The sequence below is a fragment of the Strigops habroptila genome, chromosome 6 (genome assembly GCF_004027225.2).
Source record: "Strigops habroptila isolate Jane chromosome 6, bStrHab1.2.pri, whole genome shotgun sequence".
Lineage (NCBI taxonomy): Eukaryota > Metazoa > Chordata > Aves > Psittaciformes > Psittacidae > Strigops > Strigops habroptila.
The window spans coordinates 49,059,709-49,086,828 of record NC_044282.2 but is presented as its reverse complement, the minus strand read 5'-3'; the positions used below and the strand labels follow the sequence as shown (position 1 = coordinate 49,086,828).

At 43.0% G+C, this 27,120-nt stretch overlaps 1 protein-coding gene across 1 annotated transcript; it reads right to left on the bottom strand.

Moving 5' to 3' along the window:
* Positions 1-4,253: 4,253 nt before the first annotated feature.
* Positions 4,254-25,472, bottom strand: TRIB2 (tribbles pseudokinase 2). The gene is made up of 4 exons (XM_030490525.1): positions 25,202-25,472; positions 23,922-24,340; positions 19,610-19,902; positions 4,254-6,634 (listed from the first exon to the last, which is right to left on the bottom strand). Exons 2-4 carry the CDS (start codon positions 24,189-24,191, stop codon positions 6,166-6,168), a joined length of 1,032 nt encoding a protein of 343 aa, XP_030346385.1. The 5' UTR covers positions 24,192-24,340; positions 25,202-25,472; the 3' UTR covers positions 4,254-6,165.
* Positions 25,473-27,120: the final 1,648 nt, after the last annotated feature.

Genomic DNA, 27,120 nt, shown 5'->3' with positions numbered 1-27,120 from the left:
TACATAGGAGGGAGTAGAATACAACAAAACATGAAGTAATAAAAAGTCCATTGGTGGCCAGTATGCATGAACTCCCCTTTTCCAGCAGGCAGTTATCAAGCTTTTAACATCAAACCGTAACTGCATGGAATTGAACTTTTTTTTTCAACCCATGATATTCAAATTCTGACTAAAATGCATGCCTAAATTTTATCCTTCTTTCCAGTGACTGAATTAGATCAAATTTTAACCATAAACTGTTAAGAGATAAACAATGAACTAACTTGGAAGAAAAAAAGACGACTGAAATAGAGACTGGATTGCATCAGAAAAGTGGTCACTAGTTGGGACCAGTGGCCCTTCCAGAGCAATGAGACTCCTCTTGTGATAGCACACACAAATACCCAGGGCAGGTACTCAGAGCAAACACTGAAATTGTCCTTTAAGGGTAAGCATAGAACCTAATTCTACATTTAACTTTGTACAGCACAGTACATGTGGGTTGTTGAGTCAGGTCTCAGTATGAGCAGAAATCACCCACTTCTGCCCCACATCTTGAAGAACTTGGCTTGACCCATAGAGCACACTATTCCTTGGTTCGTTAGTGCAGGTATTTAGTTACAGGTGGAAGCATCTGTTTTTAGGTGTACATTCAGTCACAACTGAAAGAAGATAACTGTTTTCAATTGCTGCTCTCCCCATCTCCAGCCCCCTCCCGCAGACTGGGGAAGTGGAGGTAGTCAGTGCTGCTCTGGGATCACTGGTTACACTCAAATGAGCAAGCAAAAGAGAAGATCAGCATTTGCATTGCTGTGTCCCAACATCCCTTTTCACTTTGTCACTTTGATTGGCTTTGTGGAGAAAAGTTCAGACCACGACTTTCTGCGAGGAGGGGGTGCCCAACACCCTCCTCAAACAAACTGTGTGCTTAACACTGGTGTGTTTGAAGATTAAGATGGGAAAAAGTCAGATCCAATGGTAATTCCACAGATTCTTACAGGGGCCTTATCAAGCATGAAGTGTTTCAATCTTTCCAGGACTGGCTCCAGTGTCAGAGGGTGAGTAGGAAGCACAAACACACCTTTTCCTCCTTTCTGTGCTGCCTTTGCAGCATGCATTTTGCTAACCTAATCAGATGAAGATAAACACCTTGCAATATACTGTATAACTGACGTCAGCTTTTTGTGTGCTTGGACTGATGTCAGCACCAGCTTTGCAACTACACTTTAATCTCTTGAGCAGAAATAAATGCAGCAGCTAACCCATTACTTTCCACAAGCTGCCACACTAAGATTATTTTATTTTTCCCCTGCTGGTTATGGATGTTGTGCGAAAGAGTCAGAAGACCCAGAACAATGTGATCCACTCCTGTATTCAGCCATTTTTAGTAAGAAGTCTAAAGGAACTTAAATTGAATAACAACTAGAATAAATGACACTTCTCAGCACACAAGTCAGGCTCATTTAGGCCCTTAAGAAATGGATTCCACTCATTTACATCAGCACAAATAACATCAAATGAGTTTCTCATGATGTACACTACCACCATGGTAAATACATTTTTCCTCACATTTACATATACTAATATATCTAAAACTTTCCAAGCCAAATATGGCCTAGAGTTTCAAACTTGCATAGCAGCTTCTGGGGAGGCATCTCAGGACGATCAGTATCTCAAGCAAATAGCCTAAATTTGCATAATTCGGAAGTCAAAAAAGCAGAAATGGTAGCATGGAAACTGGTACCAAGGATGTAACTATCAAGGACATTGGGGAAAAACAAAAGTCAGTGCCAAAACTGGCCTGATTTAAGTTGTTGGGATTTTTTAAAGAAAATTTCCGCAGTCATTTTTCATGTTCCAATGGAATTACACCATATTATAGGTCATTTATACCCCGCTTTACTTACACTTGGATTTCAATTTGTCCCATCATGTTACCAATTTTCGACATTTGCTTCTACTGAAAGAATAGGAAAGTTACAAGCTAAAGTTGTTAGCTATTCTGTCAGTTATTAAATTAGCAAGTTCTTTCATAGAAACCTTAAACAAAACTTCAAGAATAAAGAACTTATCATTACTAATTCTTTTGGTATTAGTCACAGAGCTCACTCATACATTTCCAAATTTCAACATAATCATTTCAGGATGAGGAGTGTTATTTTTTCCCCTTCCCAATAATTTTTCAATGGCATTGCATTTCATACCCTTCCTCTCTGACTGCCAGGTTTAGGGTTTTAGGGGCTTGGGTTGAGCTTATTTTATTATTATTTTCTCTTTTCGGATACACAGGATTACCAAGGTTATTTCATCTCTAAGAGAATGCATTTTTAATTGACTTGTTTATCCCCACAACGCATGCACACCTCGGTAAGGCTAAAGGATCAGGTTATATGACATCATGGTGCCAAAGGAATAATTGTCACTTGTTTGTGCAGTCCTAAAGTAAAGCCTGTAGCTTGCAATCACACACAGTGCTGTAGTGACAAAATAAACGTTGTGGTAAATAAATTAAAAAAAAACCAAACAAAACAAAACAAAACAAAAAACCCCACCTTTTTTTTTTTTACGTGGGTTGGGTAGAGGAGACAGAGGTGCTGAGTGGCCTTTGCTCCCAAAGCCTGCCATAGAATCTTATTCTATGAAATGGTTTTGTTTGTAGACATGGCTTTTCCCTGTGCACAGTGTGGAAAGATCACCCCTTTCCCCAGGACTGGGAGGAAGCTAAACCCATCTGACAGTCTCTGTGCAGCAAAATCCCACATTCCACTGCAGTTGCTGCCCAGATCAAAGGTTGAACTATGCTAAGAAAGCTGTTGAGGCATTTCTGCAGCAAGCAGTGGTATGCCTGTACTCCACCAACAGCACCCATGAAGCAGGAATGAAAAAAATAGCCAGAAATCAGCTGTTTGAATCACAGATCCCCCTCTCAGATTTCACTTTAGGGACAAGGAAGCTCCAAAAACAAGGCATCCCTTCATCATTTTATAAAGCTGACTTCAGCTGCCAAAGGATTCCTACACAGCAACACCAAGAAAGCTTTTGCCTCAAATAAAAAATTCACTGCAAACGAGCAATCATTAGTCAGCCACGTTTTTCATATAATTACTGGCAGTGAAAAAGCAAGCATGCAAGTTGCTGTAAAATAAGGTCTAACTACTTCCACCCAAACAGAACAGAAGCCGTTCACATAAGTTTTAGTGGGGGAGAGGGAAATCCTCAGCTCTCCTCCCTCCCCTTCTCTCTATGACTGATTACAATCTGCTTTCTTCTTTAAAGCACATTTATTGTGGGAGTTTGATTTGAAAGAGTTTCAAGTAATTTAAACTTTGGCTGCAGGCATGCAGATCATTTAAAAACTGATCTTCAAGTGTTTCTACATGTTAATAACATTTGTGGTTGGTTCTGTAATCAACGATTTTAATTCTCAACCTACCAACTGAAATATTCAACACATGCCAGGAATCACCTAGGATGAAATCATGTAGTACAAAGTTATACAAAGTTAGCTAGCCTGACAGTAATCCCTGTGCTAGCAGTTCTTATGTTGGAGAGGGAGGAGTTTCTTTAGGGCTGATCATCAGCCACCTGTAGTAGCTTTTTCAAACCAGAGAACTGCTGAAAACAGACTGTCCTAGTTCAAATCAAAGCCCAATTCAAACGGTCTTTTCCTAACGGGCCAGGATTCATCTTGTCCTGCCTCATGTTCACAATGCACCTTATTACTCCACATGCACCTCTAAGTGATCTCACTACCTGCATCTATTAATTATTATCCAAGATGAATGACAGAAACAGAATCTGGCCTTAAATAAAAGACTGTAAACTAGATGGTGCTATTACAGATCCATCCTATCTGAAATTGAGGTGCAAATGCAAGATGCATGTTCCTCTGGCATTTTGGAAAGTGCAAGTGCCAGCTTGCTCCATTGTGGTGTCTTTCTTCATCAGCCAAAGAGCCTCCAATTACCAAAAGGCATAGTTCTCACTGCATTTCAATACCCTCCTTGAAAAAGGTGAACGGGCTCGAAAAGTGGTAGGGACAAGCCAAAAGAAAATAAACAAAATAAAAGCCAGTTTCATTCATAGCAAATGGTAAAATTTTCAATGAAAAGGCTTACAGTGTTACCTTGTAAATATAAGTGCTAATTTTTCTCAGCTCACTGGTCTGGCAAGAGCTTGCTAGGCAGCATGAAAAATACCAGCTAAATGATCCTAACCGAGCAAACTCCTGCAGCACCTCAGACATTCAGTAAGAACATCGTTCACCACTGAAATTTAGTTAAATATGCACAATTTTATTTATTGAAGAGATTAGGACAAAAACATTAAACCAAATACATGACAAAGCACCAGAGGCAGTAAAACCCCACCATGCACATCACCAATCTTTCCTCCTATAAGGTACTTATAAAATAAAAAAAAAAAGTCCTTCTTGACACAGCACCATCTTCAGAGTGTAAAAACATTACTCCTTTATATTCTTAGTTACCAAAATAGAACCAAGGCAGGTCAGCTGCAGCTAGCTTTGTCTCTTGATAAAGAACTGTGAAACATCCTCTTGAGAGTGGGACCATAACTTTCCTGCAAGGCAGGCAAATAGCATCCATACGTCAAATGCCAAGTAGCTGTACGCACATGCCACATACTATAATTAAGCACAAATTCAAGTAACATTTACATACTACAGAGTCCACATGTACCTACCCAAAAAACATGACCACTTCACAAAACGTATACAGGCAGTAATATCAGAACAACTGAGGTACTGGAAACACAAATATTTATGCCAAGAGATTTCAGTATCATACAGCAATATAAAAGCAGTAATAAAAACATCTGCCAGTCTAAATCAAATAAAGCTATCTAGAAAAAGAAGCTAAATAAAAAGTTATTTAAGGACAGAAATACCTGAACAGAAAAGAAGTGTGTTAACTACAGCATGTAACATGTCATCCCAAGTCAACCCGTAATTGAAGTACTGGCTTAATACATCACTACTGTGACATTTTCTTCAATAAATAGAATAAGTCTTGACAATACAAAAGGTGCATATTACTGTGTATGTTCCAAGAGGAATATCTGTAATATAAATGTTCAGCTTATTAATACCCTCTTATTTCTTATTCTGGACATAAACAAAAATCAAACCCAAACAATTCTTTTCCCAAGTTGAAAGGAACTCAAAGTAAAATAAATCCAACACAATACTCTTCTTCAATAATAAAGAGCCCTCTATTTACATGTGGGCCGGTCAGTTAAAGAAGAGATGGGTTCTCAGATAAAGACACAATTAAGGGCTTTCTGCCCTCTTTAGTCATAAATGTGCAGCATGGCAGATATGGAAGCCAGTATCTCATATCTATTTAAAAAAAAAAAAAAAAAAAAAAAAAAGAAAAAAGAAAAAATTATACATTTTTCTTCTTTTTTTCCCCTTATTATAGCAGTAATGCATCTGGAAGTTCGATCTATAATAGCTTCCTGCAACAAACCATTTGACACAAAACAGAACAGCTTCTTAAATGACAGTTACTTCCCCTTAAGGGAACAAAGCATTAAAATGTCATTTCCTGACAAGAATATTAAGTAGTTTATTTAGAAGAAATGAGTTGAAAATAGCTATCAAGAGACATGAACTGAAATTTTGTTTGTTTTTAGCACCCACTTTTCATGTCCATCTTTGTGCACCTAATTTTTTCTTAAATTAATCCCATTATTAGATATCCGATTAAAAAAGTGTTAGCCAATTGTACTTTCCCTGAATAATGGCTGAAGTTAAATATCTAACAGTGCGATGCCAAGATGTGAGCTGAGGCAAAAAAGTTTCTATTTGTTGTGAGTTACCACTATTTTTAATGGAACAGAAACAGGAGTGATACAGCTGCACCAGAATTGGCATGTGCAGTCTCCTTGGCTCCAAAAAGGTGAGAAGCTACAATTGCTCCATGCTGCCTTTTCTCCTCCAAATCAATCTAACCTGATAGCAAGCTCCCCCCACCCCCCCAATCTGTCCCCATGCTACATTTGTTATATTAGCTCCTTGTGGAGGTCCCTTCTCAATCCGAGGACCTCTGAGTGTCTTTTGCTACCAAGCTAGGCTGATGCAGGATGTGATTTAACACGGTCAGGAAGGGCTCCTTCATGTGTCCATCTCCAGGTTGTGTACCTTCTGAACAACAGTCTTTGTGCTCAGTTAAAGAATGGGTCCAAATCTTCTTCCATGTTGACATCAGGCACCAGCTGATCTGATACTTCCTTAGCACCATATCCTGAATTTGATACATTAAAATCTGTAGAAAACCATGGATGGTCCAGAATTTCCTGTGAAGTCAGCCTTTCCGATGGCTCCCGACGCAGTATGCTACGTATGAGGCATTTTGCCTTGGGGGATAGAGTTTCTGGAATGTTAAACTGCCCACGACGGATCTTGCTGAAGAGGGAACTAGGCTCAATGTCATGGAAAGGATAGCGTCCAACTAACATGGTATAAAGCATGACACCTAGACTCCATACGTCCGCTGCTTTGCCAGAGTAGCTGCCATTTGTGTTCAAGATCTCTGGACTCACATAGGCTGGGCACCCATGCTTATCAGAAAGAGAGTCATCATTTCCTCTTAAAATATAAGCATCTTCTAGGCTTTCCAATTTCAATCTAGTCCTGCAGGTGAAAGAAAACCAAAATCATCAAGGTGAGCAAACATCAAAACACTAATTCCTGTCTGTTACAATTAGACATACAGGGAACATTGCCACACATTTACAGAGCTACAAGATTTCAAATACAGTTATGTCCAGTAAACTCATTAGTAAAGTCTTAAAAAGATAAAAGCAACTGTCATATTCATGTGCTTGGTAAATTTTATATAGACATGATTTCCAAAAGGAGACATAAACCTCAAGATGCTTTCTGTGTTGGCTGCACTCTAATGTACCTTAATGTAGGACTTATGCCCAAATACAAGCCTAGCCCTGGCAAAGTTAATTTTACACCTTCACAGTGGTAAGCAGTTGCTTGTAATTCCACAAGGTTCAACAGGAATAAAATGGTCACTCTGACCCTAAATCATCCCTCTGACCAACCAACATTTTTCTTTATTCCAGCGTTAAGGAAGAGCAATTTTAACAGATTTCAGTCTTCCTAAATAGACCTTCAGGCAAAGGGAGATCAGGTGAGCTGCATGCTGCCAGGATTAACAGCAAGCTTATCTACCCAGATGAACCAGAGGAGCTCCTCACATTGGAATGACAGAGAGGCTAGAAAAGGGCTTGCAGAGAGATGACAGGGATGCCTTATCTAGACTGCAAACTCCTTCTGCCTGCAAAGCACTGTGAACTTGTCATTGTTCTTCAGTAATTATCTCTGCAAGAGAATTTTCTTCCCTTATGGATATCTCACAGGAGCAGAAAATATGATGCAGAGTTGCTTGCCATAGCACTAGATGAACATAACATTTCTTTCCTTTTAATCCTCACTGCTGGCATCTGTAACTGTATTTAAAAATCTGTCCCTGTTAAAGGCATCCAAAAGGATTATCACTTAGCCTTTAGAGCATTTGCCAGCAATGGTTGGTTTTGAGAACAGAATCTCTACAACACAACAGGACTTGTCCAGGGCATCTGGATGGAAGAGGGACCTAGCAGTAGTGCAGGCTTTCTTTCCAACAACTCTGAATCATAAGTCAAATTTGGGTATTACCGTCCCTGTCCCTCAACCTCACCCATCTGTATGATCACTCAGCCCTGTGTCATGGCCATGTTCCCTTATGACAGACAGTCACAGGCAGGGACCGAACTTCATCGCAGAAAGCAGTACTCATGTCTCTTGACTAAAGCACATAATTTAACAGTCATTAATAGAGACAAGGAAAACCCTGTTTCTTAAATGTTTACGGAAGACAACATTGCTTGGGCTTGAGCTGCAAAGACAGCTGGGCCAGCTTTGGCTTAGACTTGGTTCCAGGGCAGCTCAGCACTATCTTCTCTGAACCAACAGAAGAGCATTTTACTCCATGGAGTACTCCAGAGGCAACTGTGCCATAAGCTCTCATAATGACACTTGGACCTTTTCAACAGCTAGAGACATTTACTAGCAGAGGTGAAAGCCCCTTTGGCAACATGCCTCAAATCAGGAAGTCATAAATACAGACTTCAGAATACCTGGCTCCCAAGCACAGTGTGTCAAGGCAGCTCCTTCCCTCCTTAAATAGGCCAGTGTTTTCTCCTTCAGTGCAGATGCTGATGGGGTTTGCGCAACACACCTGCTTCCTGATTAATTACCCATTGCCAGCCTAACAGCACTTCTGGCTACAGACAACCACCTCATTAGCACTCAAACAATACTTTACAGCAGCAATATCTCACACAGGAAGCTGGCTGCAAGGAGAAACTTAACTACAATTATCAATACCACAGCAATCTCCCTCAGTACGCAGCTCAGAGGGTCCAAAACAGGAAGGAGAATAACTAGAGTCCTTTCACGATGCTCAGCTTCGACAAGTTCCTGCACCTGCACAACATAGGAAATGCAGCGAGGAGAAATGCCCAGAGGAAAAAACACACCAAAGAGGGCAGAAAACAGAGAGGAGGAAATGAAAAGGAAGGCAGGGACATAAGTAAGTAGTGGTTCCATTTGCATTGCCCACCCCAGTTTTTCCATAGAAAAGTACGTATAGCAATAAAACGGTGAGGCCAGCCACTCAAACATGCATTAAGTCACTGAACTGCCAGACAGGAAAGCATCAACTCCTGCTAACAGAAGCCGAACACACACACGCAGGGAGTGCAGCAGAGCATGCTATTTATAAGCAGCTTACAGGAGGGAATTCACCCCACACACATGCTCCCCTGCCATCCCAGTGTTAACAGCGCAAGGAAACACTGAAACTTTCCCATCCTTTTTCACATTTCTGAGAGTTGCCAAAGAATTTAGAGAAACAGTTCAATAAGAAGCTTTTATATTACAGAAAATTACTGGAATTACCTAATCTTTTATTTTCTACAATGGATGCAGAACAAAACCTCAAAGAGCAGACTGCAAGGTGGATCAAAAAAAAAAAAAAAAAAAATCATCTTTTTCTCCAACAGAAATAATTTTTTGATAATAAACCAGAAGCAGCATACAAAAGCCTTATCCCTGTCTTGCTTTTTTTGCAAGGTGCTGAAGCCTGCAGCCCTCCACACATGCTATAGTAGATTTTGTTTAAGCAAGCAAACGGAACAGCAGCTGGCCCTTATCTGCCTGCTCCTACATAAGCTGTGGCCAAATGAAGCAAACACTCAAACCAGGTTTTTCATCTTGCTGAGTTAACAGGCTTTGAGGAAACAAAAGGTCTCAAATTAAACAAAAACACAACCAACCTTCGGTCCTCCTCCTCACCAGTGCCCAAACCCCCAACCAGTAACACCCTCCTGTATAAGGTACAAGTGGTGAAATGGCTCCTCTACAACGAGGAAATGCTCCCGTGCAGGCATGGCACTGGACACACCACTCCATGCAGATATAGCTTTCCCTTGCAGACTTCAGGAGCTGCATCTCTTGAGCATGTACTGCCAGGTACATGGCCTCAGCGTGAGTTTCTCTCCCTCCCAATTACCACCAAAAGCAACTCAGGTGTTCCCCTCTCTGCGAGCCAGCACCAGGGCTGGGGAGACCCACTCCAGCCTGTTTCCACCAGTGATGGATGACTTCACATACCTCAGCCTTGCATACAGAACACAGCTACAACTGGGTACTATGCAGGTGTAAACAGCTAGTCTCACTCTTCTTTTTACAGTCATGTCACGTTTTCTCAAAGAGGAGCAGCCTGGCCCAGAAGCTACTATTTCCCAGCACACAGCACCCCATCTCTGCGAGAGTTTCCAGCTCTGTCCGGCCTTCCCTTCACATTTCAAACATTGCCTAAAAGAGCTCTGTTTGCTGCAAGCCAGAGAGCTTTTTTGTTCTTTGGGGGGGAGGAAGGAAGGGTGAAAGGATGGGTGGAGGGGAACATGGAAGAGGGGAGTCTAAATACACAGAAATGCAGAGACGTGCTGGATGAGAAGCAATCTCTCTCTCCCCCACGCACTCTCTCTCAGAGGAAGCACTGAAATCAAATACCCAGGAAAAAGAATAAAAGCCAACGACAACAAACAGACCCTCAAAATTGCAAGTGGTTTCTGAGAATACAGAACCTCCACAGCAAAGGGTGGGGAGTGCATCCAATTGCAGAGTAACTGGACAAGCCCAAATTCAACACTTGGCAGGCAAGGAGAAAGATTCAATACCAAACACTGAGATGTGGAAATCACAATCAGCTTCAAAGTGCCTCCCATCCCAGAGCAGAAAAAGGACAAACAAAAATCTTTTTTTTTTTCCTTTAAAGAAGTCACATTTCTAAAAAACTCTCATTCTCTAAATAATTAACTCGCATCAGTCAACTGAAGGACCCCTACAAGAGGAATAAAAAGCAGCTTTCCAAAAGCATCAGCATTTGAGTTTGACCATTTAAATGGCTGCAACAAAATTAATCCCTAAAGTTCAAATGTAAGCTACTGCCAAAGCCAGATGAGAATCACTTTGTACACATACTGTAAGGCAACAAAGGCTTTGTCAAGGCTTACGTAATTACAGTACATAATTTCAAGTTTTAATGCAGACCCTGAATAAGCACTTGGAAAAAGAGCATTATGCATCTATCAGATCATTGATAAAACACTGCATTAGTCTAATGCATTAAAAAAAATACAACCCTGAATCATGGCTATTTAAAAAGGGGAAGCTATTCTGCCTATGAATGCTTTCCCATTACTGGTGAATGAAACCACAGAAGTGCAATCAGAGGGCAGCAGCAGCACTCGGACAGGAAATGCGTCTTTGTCCCCATAGAAACCGTCAGGGAAACCCAGGAGAAACAATACCACTCTGAATTTCTTATCAATATGCCATTCATTACTTGACTGCTTTCAGATTTTGCTCTTCAGTGATGTAACAAAACCTAATCAATTAAACATCTTCCAGAATATTCTTCAATGAAACCTCCTGAGTTAGCACCCGTGTCCGGCAGACCGCTTTGTTGCACATCCTACACTTTTTTCAGAGTGATTCGGTTATTCCGCCCTGCAGGGCTTAGGGGCTAATGGCAAACTGCTATCCTGCCTTTTGACACCAAAGCCAGGGCTGTAAGAATCCGGTGTTCACACTTGCACTCCAAAAGCAAACACAACTTCCATACCAAAATCAGTGGAATTATTCAGAGGGCTCTAAGCTCCCAAGGTGGAAGGAAAAAAAATAAATAAATAAAAAATCCAGAACATTTAAAGCAGAAATACTGACTGAAAGTCTGGGTGTTTCAGAGGAAAATATCCCACTGCAGTGAATAAATAGTGAGTAGTAAAGGAGGCCATGCCTGAACCAATGGAAGCAGTTGCTTCTATTCTGTCCCCAAAGCCATCTGTAAGGAAGTAACACCTGAACCACAGTTGAGCCACTGCTACCATTTTGGAAACACTAACTGCACACCAGACCCACAGTTTTAGTACCACATCATCTCCCAGACAACAGCTAAATCAGCTGCTTTGGGAAAAGGTGGAAGGAGCCATCCTGCTATGGACACTCCAGGTACACCATCCACTTGCTATTTAGGCTGGATCAAAATCAGATGACCCAGGTTCCAGCCTCACACCTCCTGAGAACAAACAAGTGTCATCCAAAACAACCATCATCACCATCTGATTTTATTAATATAATCGCAGGTAAACACAAAATAGCAACTTCTAAAGGGAAAAGGTGCCTCACAGAAAAGGCACCCAAGCAACGCTATCTCATATGTCAACATTACGCTGACTGAGGCCAGGAAAGTCTTTCCCTAGGTAGAGGCACTCAAGCCATCAACTGCCCAGTAGATCAGATTGCTCCTGTGTGGCCAGTAATTTACAGGTCATTAATCAAGGTCAGTTGGTAGCACCACATCATGAAGATAAAATGAGCATGAATGCAATCACACCATCAGAGTCACAAGGAACAGAAAAAGAAAAAAGAAAAAAAAAAAAAAAAAAAAAGAGAGAGCTTGCCACTGGAAACAGTTATCTTTTGCTAATTGATTTTTTTTAACTAAGGGAATCTCTCCTAAACAATGCAGAAGTAGGCTGCTGTTGCAGAGACAGTGAGATGGGGAAGGCAGCTAACAAAACTCCGTGCAGATGATTTGCAGCTTGGTGCAAAGGCTCGTTCTGAAGTCAGAACTACCCGATCTCCTCTGGGGGCAGCGAGGCACACGGGATCAGAGGGGCAATGTTATGCCATCAATTTAATTCCTGCTCCTTTCACCATAAGATCCCTTCCAGTGCATAACAGCACACAGCCTGGGAGTATACCACACAACATCCCACACAACTTCAGGGGAAAAAAAAAAAAACCAAACCCTGCACAAAGGTAGGCAGACAAACAGCCTCTTGCATAATGAAACGGGTTCAAGGATATGTTTCGAAAGACTACTGGGACTTACAGGCAGCACAGGTTTACAGGATGAACCTTGTTCCTAAGGGAAGATTTCCTCACTGGTACTTCCGCAGAATGAGGAAGCCTCTAAAAATTACATATCCCCCACCCTTCCTCCAAAGGGATGCTACCAGTGCACTAAGCCAAGCCTCACAGCCCCTTCCTGATGTGCAGGCTTAGGACTTTTAACTTGCTTTAAGCTACGTATTTTTCTACAGAATTCCACTTAAAAAAAAAAAAAAAAAAAAAAAAAAAAAATGCCCTGAGATCACCCCCTCGCACATCTCCAGAAAGGGCTGGGGCCCCAAAGACCTCAGCTTTGCAACACCTCAATAGGATTGGTGGGAACAGCCTGTCCTGTATGCCATATACTTAGTTTCTTCTATGCCTTTACTGCCTAAGGAGACACCACCTTCCCCAGAAAGTACGTAACTAGGGGTTATGTGCACGTTTGGGTGCAGGCTCTGAAATCCAGTGCAGACTCTTCTGCAGAGGGGCTCGCTTACAACACTGTGAGGAGCCCATTATTTGATAAGCACCTGGCTCAGGGCAGCTACTTCACCTCACTTTTATCTTTTGTAGTCTTTTCCTGTGATGCATGGTGAAGCTCCATAGGGAAAGGAGACCAAAATCTTTATTTTGTTAACATAAGCATGTTGTGAAAAAAGCCCTACACTTTCTGAGCCTGGAGTAAGTGCTCAGCACCTCCAAGATAAAGCAGTGCCATTATTTCACAACCCCACTGGAAACCTTTAACTTAGATGCCTGTAAACCTGTCTCCAAGCAATATACATCTACCAAAAAGCAGGTGCTTAAGACTATATACACCCCAAGTTGGCTCCTGTTTACAATCTCCGCCTTTCCTCTCCCTCCCAAGCCTGAAGTAATCTCACAGTGTGGTAGTAAGGACAATTAGGAAAAAAAGGCAGCAGCAAAATTTCACTATGACAGTCCACTGCAGCTGCCACTAGCTGGGCTCCCTGCCTCCCTTCCTGACCCCCAGCACAGATGGCCACAGACATACTCAGTTTCTGCTCGAAAGTCAACATGGAGTATTTTGCAGCAAGTCTATGGATGGAGTATTCAAACCAACCAGCTGTTGAACTCTTAATGTAAGATGTCTCAAGTGACATCTACTTCCAGGGACCACAAAGCACCTATCATTGGAGGGCTCAATACTGTGACAGGCATCTCATGATGGGCACCCCACCATGCCAACCACATCTGGCATTACAGCCAACACGTAACAGACCATTCAGCCAGAGGCCCCTCTCAGAAAGTCAGACAGCATGGCTGGGGTGGCCAGGCAGCACATGGGGACAACCTGCAGCAGTACAGCCCAGCCTAAAGGAGGACCCCAAGCAGGGCTCCCCCTTCCAGCTCCAAGCATGGCACTGGGCTGCACCTTGACACCACCCTTCAGCTAAGCTAGTACAGAAGGCTCAAAGAATGAAGAGGATACAGGTCCAACTATGAACCAAATACCAAAAGACAGCACAGTCCAAGGGTAAAAACCTACAGCAAATGCTCTCATCACTCATGGCCTCACTGAAGGACCTTGAGCTGACTCAAGGTCCACTGGAGCTCCCATTCTCATCCCAGGGCCAGCCAGCAGCCAACTTTTCCCTGGGTTTTGCTTTATGACCTTAGGCACAGCGCTTAACCTCTATGACTATCTATGCCCTCGGGAGGAGACTGAAGCATTTCCCAGGCCTGGTGTGATGTTTGAGGTCCTCAAAGAGCCTCCCACACCCCATTGGGGAGGGTACAGCATACCTAAGAAATCCAAAGTGCACTGCTCCCAGGAACACCGGGAGAAAACAGAGGCTTAGTAACCAAACCACATGAAGGCAAACAAAATGGAGCACGAACCCTTCTGTGGAAAACAGTTCTGCAACTGCTTCATCCTCTACCCTAAGTTTGACAACAGAGATTTGCTGCCTGTGAAGAAATTCGCCTTCCTCCCCATATTCTAGGAATAATAATTTCTGGGTTGAAATCTGACCTATGACTCTCCACTATTGAAGAAGTTATGCTCTTTGGTGCTGTGGCCCCATTCAGGATAGTGTGAAGTGGTTAAATGACAAAACAGATGAAGACTAGTTTTATTTCTAAATCTTCTGGTATTTAAAGAGCACTTCTATTTTGTTTGATTTTCTTCCACTTTAGGACTCTCTTTCTAGGACTTGGAAAGCATTAACTTACCTGTTCATGGTGGAATTGTAAGTAAACCACAAGGAAAAAAGTAGTTTTTAAAAAGTTCTAAAAACCACAGGGAAAAGTAGCTGACTGTGTTACAGTTTGAGATATGCTGGGAGGAAAATTACTACTAACTATAAGAAAATGAAAGGTCTACTTCAAAAAAGGTTGGTAGCTGCATTTTATATTTGTGGGATCAGGTATGTATCACTAGGATTGCAAACAACATAACTAGGTCATCTTAAAGCATCATCCACTCAAAACCGAGAAATTCTAGAGGAAGAAAAAAAATCTAAGAGCACCAAATAAATATGTTGTGCTAACACAGGCTTTCTAAATTAGTGTATTGTACTGTCTGCATTCCCCTGGTGCAGAGCAAAAAGTGACAAATTCTATTTATTTTTACTGAATCCCACCTGCCTCATATTTACTCAAAGAATACAGGAAAAGTACAATATCTAAATACCAAAACTATTTTAATTTTCCCTTCACCAAGTATGATGAATATGCAAGGTCTTAAAGCTTCAAATGTTATGACAGCTAATATTTTAATATAATTAAAGGCTTAAAAATGCACTAAAGAAATTAATAATTCTCTGACAGCAGAAATGTTCTTGTATTAAGAAAACCACTGGAACAACCAACACAGAAATGCTTGATTTAATTCTGAAATCTTTGAGGTGGCTCCTTCTCAAAGCATCTGCTATCTATCAGACTGACGAACTGCATTTTTATCTATATACTCCATACAGTGCTAATTTTAGCACAATCCAAAAAGTCTTGTCCATTCTGCAACACTGCTGTGGGACACCAGCTAGGAGAAGGGCACAGTCACTCTGCCCATGGGCCTAATATAAGGACAGGCTGTACAAGGAAAACTGTAAATATCATGACATGAAACAGCAAAAATAGTCATAAGCAAGAGCTCCACAACATTAGCATTAACCTGGCTTAATATCCAGGACAAGAAAGAATTACCAACATGGATGGAAGCAGAAAACACAGAAAACCACATGCTTTATTTAGCTCATCTCCACTCTTTCAGACTCAAGTTCTATTTAGAAGTTTAAGGACCCAATTTTTAAAGCATTCAAGAATCTTACAGGTACTTTAGAAAGTCCGGTGAGACCTAGCATGGCATTTTCCGTATTTTCAGTGCTCCAGAAGTCACTGCCCTCATTTAATGGATGCGTTGCTGCTTGTGAACCCAGTCTTACAAAACATTTCCAGCTATGCTGTAACATCTTAGAAGTTCTGCTTCATCAAGATCAGCTGCAGATTTAAGAAGCTTAACTCCGAAATTTCAGTACTAGAAGACTGGCCATTTCAGTTATAGTTTACAAATAGAACCACAGACACATCTCTTCCCTAGAAACACAACCTTAACCCCAACCTTCTTTTACACAAAACAACAACAAAAAAACCAAAAAAAACAAAAAAAAAAAAACCCCACAAAAACCCAACAACCCACCAAAAAAAAAAAAAAAAAAAAAAAAGACCTTAGGTGCTTGGCAACAGCACACATCATTTCAATGGAATGCAAATTATCCTATCTTCAAAATTTCTGCAGTTCAGGACTCAAAGAAGCTATAGATAAAGTAACTTGAAACACAGACAAATTGGTTTTGCTTGTTTCCACACTATGGAATGTTTTCTTTCATTTTAAGTGCTGATGTATTTACACACACGCAGTAGTAAGATGTAGCACATCATTGCAGTATACCTTTGATTTAGCACATCAAGAGAACGTCACCAGTAAGATTAGGACCCCTACTAAATGCTCAGCACTACCAGCCTCCAACATTACTTTTTTCCACCTTCTTACCTCCCAGTTCCTTACAGACATCCCAAGGCACTGCAATTTGCATCATCCAAATAACATGCATTCTTAGCAGTGACCTGAGTAGGAGCAAAGAGCACTCATGACGCTGCTAGATCAAGAGCCTGAATCTTTGCAAATTCCAGCTGTAATTTAGATAACAGGAATGGGGTGGAAAGAGTTTCAATGCTGTATGCACCCGTCTGTGCAAAACTTCAGGAGCTCTGATTTCATTTTGAGCTACCAGGATATCATCAGGATCAATTGAGAGTATGTACTAAGAAATGCTTTAATTGATTTTCTTTTTAAACAAATGGAACTGCTGCCTTATATCCTTCACTTTCTCTCTGGCTCCTCCAGTCTGACAGCTCTCAGCTAAGAGCAGGCAAGTATCTTACTAAAAAAATAATTAAATAAAAGAAGTGTTTTCCATTCATGCGTTGCCTGCATGCTGGATTTCCCATCTTCTGTTTTACCAAAAAAAGCCACGAGTCTTCAAGAAAAGAAAGTTTCAAACCCGTAGATACTTAAAGTGAACTGCAGAAAAACAGACTTCAAGAAATAGTTAGATAAAGAACAACTAAGAAGGAGTTCCACTGAAGAACAGGCAACACACATCAGTGGAGTTCACATACATTTCTCAAAACATCATTTTCACCTCTCTCTTTCTTCCTTGGTTCATTACTGGTGTCAAAGAGCAAGAGATCACGAAGCACCCATATCCCAGCCACTGCCTCTGATGGCAGCTTCCGACAGGCAGGCTGCTCATCCTCACCAGAACCAGCAGCCTCAGGGAGCATGAGCTTGGAAGGGTACAAGCAACACACAAACACCTCTGTGAACCCAGAAGGACCAGGAAGATTTTTCAGCATAAATACAGCATCGGATTGAAAGTGATGACTGATTACAGCCTGATGATCAGAGCATGTGAAAAAACACAGTCTCTGATTCTATTTCTATCTCACACTACTTCATCTCTGTTTATTTAGCAGAGGAAGGATTACAATACCCCAGTACTTACAAATCAACATTACATCCAGAAGAAAACCACATTGTGATTATCTTAAAAATAACCAGCAAGTCCTATCTGACCTTTAAAGTGAATTATTGTACAATTATAAGACACTGTTCAAAAGTAACTGTGATTTTGCAGAGGACCGTTATGTTAAAAACATTCATAAAAGCAAACACTGCTATTATAGTACGCACCACTCTTCTTGGGTGGCTAAAGGATTTGGCCCTGTGCCTCATGTTGCATTCAGTTCCTAGTAAGCAGCAGGGTAGAGTTCAAAAGCATTCAGCACAGCCCCATGTCTGCTCCCACTGCACTGCCCTGGGTTCACACTGCCTCCACTTGGAGCAGCTTTTCCAAGTCCTATCCTTCATGCAAAACCACAGAAGTTTTTATATATCCCCAGGAGGGAAAAAAAAATTTAAAAAAATCCATTTTAACATTAGGATGTTATAAGCTACAACAGAAAACAATCCCTCCCTCAACTATTCTGTACAAGTTTCCTTCTTATCTGCATCAGAGGTGCTATAATGGTGTTTAATTATGCAACTTGGAGTAAAAGTTGTGAAAGTGCAGTTTACATCTATCTGCTTTGCATTTTTCTCTGAATGGACATTAAACTAGTTTCACTTTGGGCTTTTTTATTTGAAGAGAAAGAAAGTGTAATCATATATATTGGGGCCATTGTAGAAAAACAAGGAATAGCTATTTGCTTTGTAGAGAATTGCCTGAAATGAATTAAGTGAAAATGCCTTTTATTTTCAGTTTGTAAAGAGATTAAAAGGAGAAGTTTATTTTGCAAAACTCGGCTTGTAGTAAAATCAAGTAGAGATAAACAGGACAGATGGTTGTCATTTTTATTTTAAGGCCGGGAACTTCTCCTTCCTGACTGAATTGTGTATTAGTTTTTTCTAACTCTCAGATGACAGACTTACTGACCCTATAAAAAACTTTCGTGCCTTGGCTGTTGCTTATAACTTCCCCAAAACAGCCTCAAATGGAATCGATAATGCACTGGGTTTTTTTTTAAACAAAGATCTCAGAACATCCATTTCACTTTGGCAACAGTTTGAACAAGCTTTCAGACAGTTTATAGGATTTAACTAAAAGTGAAAAACATCTCCCCATCCTCTACCAAGGCATGAAGAAGCACAAAGGCAGGCTCTGCCCCTATTTAGTTCATTTTTTTCATAATGCTCATCTTCCATTTAATCCCACTGTGAAAGCCTGACATTACTCTGGCAGTGTTTATTAGTGTTTATTACTCTGGTGCCTTATGTGGGAGTCACAAGCAAATACATGACATAACATAAAGAAAATGGGTAATAGCAAGGAAAGACATAGGAAGTTTCCACAGTTACAAGAGTACAGCTATCGCTCAGCATCAGAAATAGCACTTCAACAATACACCTAGAGCTTCCAGCATTATTTACTTCCTTGTCTTCCCATACTACTTCCCCAAATCACTGCCATCAAATTATTGAGAGGAGGTGTGCAGGGAGGAGATAAAAAGGTAGTTGCCCAAGTACCACAACAGCTCTGATACTACAAACAGGCAGCCACACAGAAAGGCAGTTTTAGGTTTACTATGACCATATAATACTCTCAGAAGCAGCCTCCAGACCCTTCCAGCACAGCAAACAAGCAGCTGTCCACAAAGCAATCACTGGTGGTCCTTCCCTCCAACCTGTGTCCGCATTAACCACTTGGCTGTTCTTCCTCTTTGTGCTTCCTCACTGGAATGAGCCATTTCAGTTTCCAACCTTTTTTAACATACTGGATCTTTTGCTCCTTTCCCCTTTTAACACCAGCAGCATTTACGATAGTGGAGCTCTTACACCAGATACCTATGCAGAGCCTTCCTCAACGAGACATCGCCTCCTTACAAATGAAGGCGCTCCTCAGACACAGATGCAAACAGCACTCTATACATACTTTATTCCAAAGCCTAAGTAAGAAGGTAAAATGGCACATCCATCCCATGATTGTTTAGTTTCCTCTGCAAACCAAAGTGTAACACCTTTTTGTTGCCATACCATCATTTGTGGTACACAAAGTGCACAGCATCCTGCAACTCTGAATATCTGACCTCAGGCACCCGCACCTGTAACGTAAGGGAGACTCTTACCTTTCTTCATCCTTGAAAATAAACTTTCGCAGCTTGAGATCTCGCAGTACCAGTCCACCATCATGGCAGTGTGCAACAGCGGAAGCTATTTGATAGAAGAGTTTGGCTGCCTCCTCTTCTTTAAGCTTCTTGCAGGTACGAACAAACGAATGCATGTCCCCATAGCTCCTTTCAAAGAACACATACGCTTTTGTCTCCCCAAGAATTATTTCAGTAATTTGGTTGATATTTTTATGCGCAGGCAGACAAAAACATGGTGCTAATAACTCCTGGTAGCAGCCAATATCAAACACCTGCAGGAACAATGACAGTAAAGCCAGGGTTAGCGACATGAAGGACAGCAAAGTCATGGTACATCTAATTCTAATCTAATTCTATTAACAGAACCATCTCCAAGTACAATTTATGATGCTGCTGAAGCTGCACTGGTGTAAACAGGATGTCACAAACTCACAGCACTGAGGACAAGACAAAACAGACTATATAACCCTACACAGAATATATGTGTAACCTTGACAGGCTAGTCTTCGAAACTCGTACCAAGAATAGTTTCATTAGCTAATAGCTGATCAAATTTAGAATGTAATCTAAATTAAGCTGTGAAGACCAGCAACATATAATGGCAGTACTCAGAAGGAAATGTGTTTATCTTCTATTTACCATCCAAATAAACTCATAGAGAACACAGCCAGTAGCTTTGTACTGAGAGAAGCTGTCATATTAAATCCACCCTGATATACATGCCTCTCTCTCTTGATTAACCCATTAAAGCCTTAAGGATTTTCAAGATTAAAATATCATCTATTGCTATTCATATTTACTTCCTGCCTTTCTTTCATCTCTGACAAACAGCAGAGTCACTTTCACTTTCAAAGTCCCAGTTTTACAATGGCTGTTTATAAGATCAGAAGGACAACCAGGAAATAGCCTTGCTTGTTGGAGTGCAGACAAATATCCTTCAAAAGGCAAAGACAAAACCACTCTGAACTCCCTGCATTTTAATCAAGTGTGCCATTAAAAGTGGAGTGTCCCTTTACTAGTAAGTATGTTATCACTGATCTTATGAATGAGCTGTAAGAATTAGAAAAGCTGCTGGGAAACCCAAATATAAAAAGTTACTATAATCTAGTGGTGATGAATGAATCAGTATTTGAGTCAATTGAGAAATGCCCACATTACAAGAAAGACTTCATTGAGAATAACAGAACTCAGTGTGCTGAAAGAGAATATAAGCAAAGTATTGATTGGAGTGATTTTTATTTTTAATTATACCTGCTCCAGAGGTACTACAAAGCAAGGGATTAGCATTTCCACCAGCATAGAAATTCAATTAATATGTAACTTACTCTCAGGTGTTTTGTTACTTTGGTAAAAAGAATTTAAGGTAGTCATGTGTCATTCTAACTGAACTTAAAAATGAAGAACCAACTAGTTTAAACTGCAATTGTTTTCCTTCTAGTATCTATATTCCAATAGCAGGTATTTGTATCCTCTCCAAGAAGCCAATCTCCCAGCTTCTTCTGAAGCTTTTAAGAAGAATTCAAAACTGCGAGAGATACACTTCAATTAAAATTTACCTGAGGCTTCAAAACCTAAGTCATTTAATGCTTCAGAGGACAATCCTAACAAACTCCTTCTGCAGAAAAGGACCCAATCCCCAAGAAACTGGGACACCCCCTCCTCACACATCTCTTTCTCCCCCACCCCAAACCTGTACTGCTATACTCTGGCACAGACAAAAACAACCTTAAAGGCAGGCTGCCAAACAGATTCAACACATTTTAGGGGGGGCAGATTAGCACCGAGGCATTCTGGTGACATGGTGCGTCACAGAAGCAGAACCAGGGTGGGGAGGGGGTGTTGCTAAAACCCCTGGTGTGTAATTAATTCCAGAGGAGAATTCATTGACATTTGGATCTCAAAACTCCAAACTACTACACTGTAAATGAATGGCTCCTCTACAAAGCGGCTGTTATAAAACAAAATTTAAGCAGGGACATAGACGTAGCTCGAACCCTCACGTCAAAAAAAAAAAAAAAAAAAAACAACAACAAACGCTTTCCAGAATTCTCTCCTAATCAGATTATCCTGATACAAATTAGTTACATTTTGTGGTTCTCATACTATGTTAAATAATTAGGTCTGGATATATACTAGTACTATGCTTGAAAGCGGGGAGATGGGAAGGGCTATCATACTGCTACAGTCTAGCATACCTTTTATAAAGGGCTTCTTTGTATCCCAGCTTTTAAGATCCCTGGCCTGAATTCAGCAAATGTCCAATAAGCTGCAGTTTGATTTAGTTGTTGCTGGGAACTGGAAGTGAGAAGTTACCATTGTTTGGACGCCACAGAGCCTTGAAGCAAATAACGGCATCTGTACAGTCAGTGGGTGCAGCCAAATGAATCTTGAGAATCATCAGTATGTGTCTGTTATCCAAACCAATGTTTCTGTAAGCAATCTCTAAGAGCATCTTCAATAAGATACCACATAGCAGGTTTCTTAGCCGGAAGGCTACTTGACAAATAGTAGTCATGATACTGCAGGCATTTTAAAGCACGCATTAAATTAAGATGAGTTCAGGACTGACAACTGCATATTCACAAAATAGAAATTCAGGTTAAAATTGTATTTTTGGAGCACAGCTAGAAGTAGTGCCTTGCACATATGGAAAAACTGATACTATTCAACTGTCAGGATCAGCTCACAAACGTACAGCTTAAAGGGAAGGAAAAAAAAATTAAGTCCACTCTTTGTGAGCTGCAGTTAATGCTTGTTCACACTGTCATCAAACAGTGCCTTAATCCTGCAAGCCAAACAGGAAACAAAGAAGAGCATAACCCCCGCTTTACTACTTGCTATGCAAGTTCACCTATAATTTCATGCAGAGCAGCAGCTTTGTGGGATCTGTTTATTTCATGAAAAGATGCCAATGTCCTCGAGTGCAGCACTGTACTACTGCACCAAGCAGAGCTTTCATTCTAGAAATTCTCATGTTCTATTTCAGTTTAGTAACAAAGCATTCAGTTCAGCATGCAATATTGGTCCTTTGCAAAGTCGCGGGCCCTTTTTTCTTCTAAATAATCACACAAAGCCCTAGGTTGCCTTAACATCAGGTTTTATAACACAATCAGTAAGCATATTTAAACTGCTCTCTGAACTCCAACCTTTACAAACAGAAAACAGAAGCAATTATTTTCACTTCCCTATTACAGGCTAGTCTATGACTTCTTATGACTCAAGTATGGGAAAGTATGAAACAGAAATACTATCATTAATCCATGGAATATGAATAAGCTGTAATATGTGTACTTTTCTGGTTTGCAGTTAGTTTGACACTAGAAATTTGCCCAAGGCAGCCAAATGGCACAATTCCATATTTTGGGAACAATACAAACACTGCAGCGTGTGTTGCAAGGTTGCAATTTGTTACATAGTTATAAAGAACTACTACTGGGTAGTGCATCAGTTTGCTGGGCATAAGTCCGGCTCACTACAGACAATGAGAACCACAATTTAGGAACAAAAGAAAATATTCCCTCAGCCCGAAACGAGAAGAACATCCTTCCACAAATGTTCACACCTGTGGGTTTCTTTTTTCCCCACAGCTCACCTTCGAATAGTAGGAGCAAATTTGGAGGAGGCAAAGAAAGGCAGGCAGGCAGGCAGGCTACAAAGAGTGGGATAGCTATTTTGTCTGCTATTCTAAAACCGTAGGTGTGCAGGTTTTATTCTTGCTCAGTTGTGCAATGGGGGAGGATGCTGTTTGCAAACAACCTCCACGGTGAGGGAGCTCGGGCTGATTAATTCGATGTGGTTTGGGGTTTTTTTTAATCGCTTTCAAGACAAAGCTGATGGCAATATTCCCCTCTGCTTCTCCATCCTCTTGGTTCTCAAAACTCACACGAAAAAGGGACAGGAAAAACCGAAGAAGCCAGCAGGTCCCAACACCTTAAAATTAGCTGGGGATTCCCTACTCCATTTTGAAAAGTGAGAGTGGGGAAGATGAGGCTTTCTCCTGATCTGAACTCACGTTAAGACCTACTTAAAAGCACGGCTCTTTCCAGAACAATATCCCCCGGGAAAGAGGCAGAACTGGCTCCGGGCCACCGCTATAACGTGGGCATTGTCTAGAGCAAGGGAAAAGTTACAGGATGCGCCTTTAATCCTGCCTCCCTGCCTTTTGTTTCTCAACCGTTTAATAATTGAGCTACACGACTGTGCTCGGCCCTCCTGCAAGACACGGGAAACCAAGACGCGACAGCAGGCTGACACGGGGGGAACAAGGAGGAAAGGAGAGGAGAGGTATTACCTTGCAAACCAGCTCCTCGCCACTGTGCAGATGTACGGCTCGGAAAACGTGGTCTCCCTCGAGAGGTTCCAACAATAAGTATTTCCCGATGCAAGAAACGCAATGCGACAAGTTCGGGGTCTCCGGCGGGCTCGGCGAGCCTAGATTAGGGCTAAAATTCTGGCTTGGCTCGATGGACCGTATAGACGAGAGCTCCTCAAAATCCTGGGTTTTATTCCGCGGTCTCCCATATCGTGCTATCGTGATAGGGGTTGACCTTTGTATGTTCATGAGTATGGAGAAGACCAGCCGAGACGCTGCACCGGAGCCCTGGCGTGGAGCGCGGTCCCTCGCCCGTCCGGCTGAGGCTGCCTTTGTGTGGCGGGGGGGGCGGGACCGCGGCGGCGGCGGCGGCGGGCGACCAGCCTCAGCGCCGCGTCCTGGGCACAAGAGAGAGCGCTCAGCCCGCGGCCCTTTGTTCCCGCCGGCGGCCGGGAGCGGAGCGGCGCGGAACAGCGCGGCGGCGGGGCAGCGGCGCCCGGTGCTAGCGGAGGGAGGGCAGAGGCAGCAGCGCGGGGCAAGGAGCGGGGCCGCAGGGCCTCAGCGCCCGCGGCTCCCCCGGGGCGCGCAGCGCGGGCGAAAACAAAAGGTTAGGTAACGCGCTGCGCGCAGCGGGGACCGTCCTTTCTCTCTCCTACGGCGAGGCTGAGCCGCGCTGCCGCGGCCGGGCTGTAGATGGCGTGGGAGCCCCGCTGCTGGCGCCCGCGGCGCTCCTAAAATGCCCCGCGAAATAGCGAGGGAGCATTTAACTTGGAGCGGGCAGCGGCCGGGCCGACAAAAGCGTGCCCGACGCGGCGGGAGTCTCGGCAAAGCCGCGCCGGGGGATGGGACCGCGGGGCTGTGCGCACCGCTCCACGCCGGCGAGAAGAAACGTGCTGTCGTGGTCGCCTCGACAGAACAAAAAGTGCAACCACGGGCGAGGGAGGAGGAACGCGCTCACGTTTCCCCGGTACAGCGGGATTTTTGTTTGGGGGCTCGTTGCCTTCGCGGCGTTTAAACGTAGTTCATGCCCAAAGAAAACGAAAACCAGCACGGCGAGAAGGGGGCTGGGAGCGCAACAGCGAAAGGACGAGGGTGGGAAATAAATTGTAATAAATTGTTAAAAAAAAAAAGAAATACAGCGAGCAGGTTCTAAGTCTTTTTTTTTTTTCCTTGGGGTAGGACGGGGGAGGAAAGGGATGGTTGCGCCGCTCCCCTTCAGCAAGGCATCGCCTCCCCCCGCCGGATCAATAGCTACTTACGTGGCGGGGACGCTGGCTGCCTCCGTGCCTCGCTGCCGGCCGCCGCACGGTGCCCAGCGCGCAGGCTGACTGTCCCGCCGCCACCGCCTGGCCCGGCCCCACCGCGCCCCGCCCCGGCCCCGCCCCCGCCACCTCCCCCCGCCGCCGGCCGCGCTCGGGGTAAACAAGGTGAGGCGTTCTTCCGCCGCGCTGACGGGCTGCGCCGGGGCCCAGGGGACGGCCCGCCGAGCCGGGGCCCTTGTACCAGTACGCAGCAGAGCGCACCGGTGCGATTCCGGCCGCGGCTCCGCCCGCCGCCTCAGCACTGGCAGGTCTAGCCTCTCGGGTGACTGCCCTTGCGATGCGAGATGTTAATTAATTTTAATATCTTACCAAATTAATAAATAGCAACAAAGATGCTAATGGAGTAAAGGCCCCTAGAAGCAGCGCCCGAGTCGGGCGTGCTGTTTTTCTCAATGAAGAAATCAGTTTTGTTTTTTTTTCCCGGCACCGCGGCCCTCCGCGTACTTACGGGAGATAAAGCGGTCGCTTCCCCGTGCAGTGGGGTGGGAGGAGTTCTCCCGACTCCAGCCTTGTCTTAATCCATCCCAAAATTGAAACGGGGGAGGCAAGGGGGACGGGGGGAACCTAAACCTTTTCGCCCTGCCCAGAGAAAGCCATGAATGAGGTCGGGTTGTCCCCGCCCCGCACCACTGCGGTCTGCTGGGTTTTTTTTCACCCGCTTCCCTTTTATTTGTTTAAGTAACAGGAGTTTGGATATATATTAAAGTTTGATGAGCGGCTCCCTGAACTAACGAGCTGCCTAGTTTTTGTCTGGGGATTGGTTGTGAATCCCTCTCGGAGAGCCGGGCTCTGTCCTGGAGCTGCAGCCCTGGTAGGGTGATGCCAAGGGGCTGGCCGGGTCTTGTCTCCCTCTTTCCCACATCAGCACAGGGGAGGGTCAGAAATGGGAGAAGGGTTGCTTTGGGGTGAGGACCTGCGGATTTGGATGATGCTTGTTTTCAAAGGGTAGGGAGAAACAAGCATGCTAATAATGAAATAACCCTGACAGAGAAGGTTGTTCCGGAGGTGCCTGCTTTGGGGTAGAGGGGAATACCTCTACCCCAGGAGCAGGGCTCCACAGAGGCTATAAGGATTCTTCCAGCAGGGGCTAGCCTTGACAGAGGAGTCTTCAGAAACAGCTGTGGTGAGGGGCAGCTCTCCCTCTACAGCGTTGCACCTGCACAGGTATAAGGTAAATGCTACTGAGAAAGGATCATCGTGATCTTAAGTTTGGCGTGGAGACAATGAGCCTCCAGCAACAGAAGGAGTTTGGCCTGGTGAATGTCCCTTGGGTACTAGGGAAGGACACAGAACCAGAGATCTGCAGTGACCTGTAGGATGACCTGCAGACACAGTCATTGCTATTTGTTGTAAGATGAAAAGGTATTTTCCTCCCATTCCTCGCTTATTCCCATCACCTCTGAATACTCTGTAACTTTTCAATACCATTTTTAGAAATGGGATGAGCAGTGCTGGATACTGAATCATTGCAAATAAAGACAAGCCATAAAGTTATGCAATACATTCTCCAGTCTCACATCCTGTGATCCAAATCAAACATTCTTTTCTTAGTAGATGGTTTTTTACACAATTTCTCCCCTTCTCTCTCTCCCTGCATACTCCTTCTGACTATGACAAAGCATGAGAGACCTAGAATCTTGCATCAACCTTTGTTCTCTAGACCAATGTTTTCTGTTTAACTTGCTTAGTTACCCAGCATCAGCTGGAGCCATAGTCCCTAGCAGCTCTGGAAAGGCTGCCCAGAGCCGCCAAGCCCAACCAGAGAAAGGACTGAAAGGAGAAAGGGATGAAAAATCTAGTTCATTCTAAGCCTGTGGTTGGAAACTCCTGATTTTTCATAGCATCTGAAGAAGTAA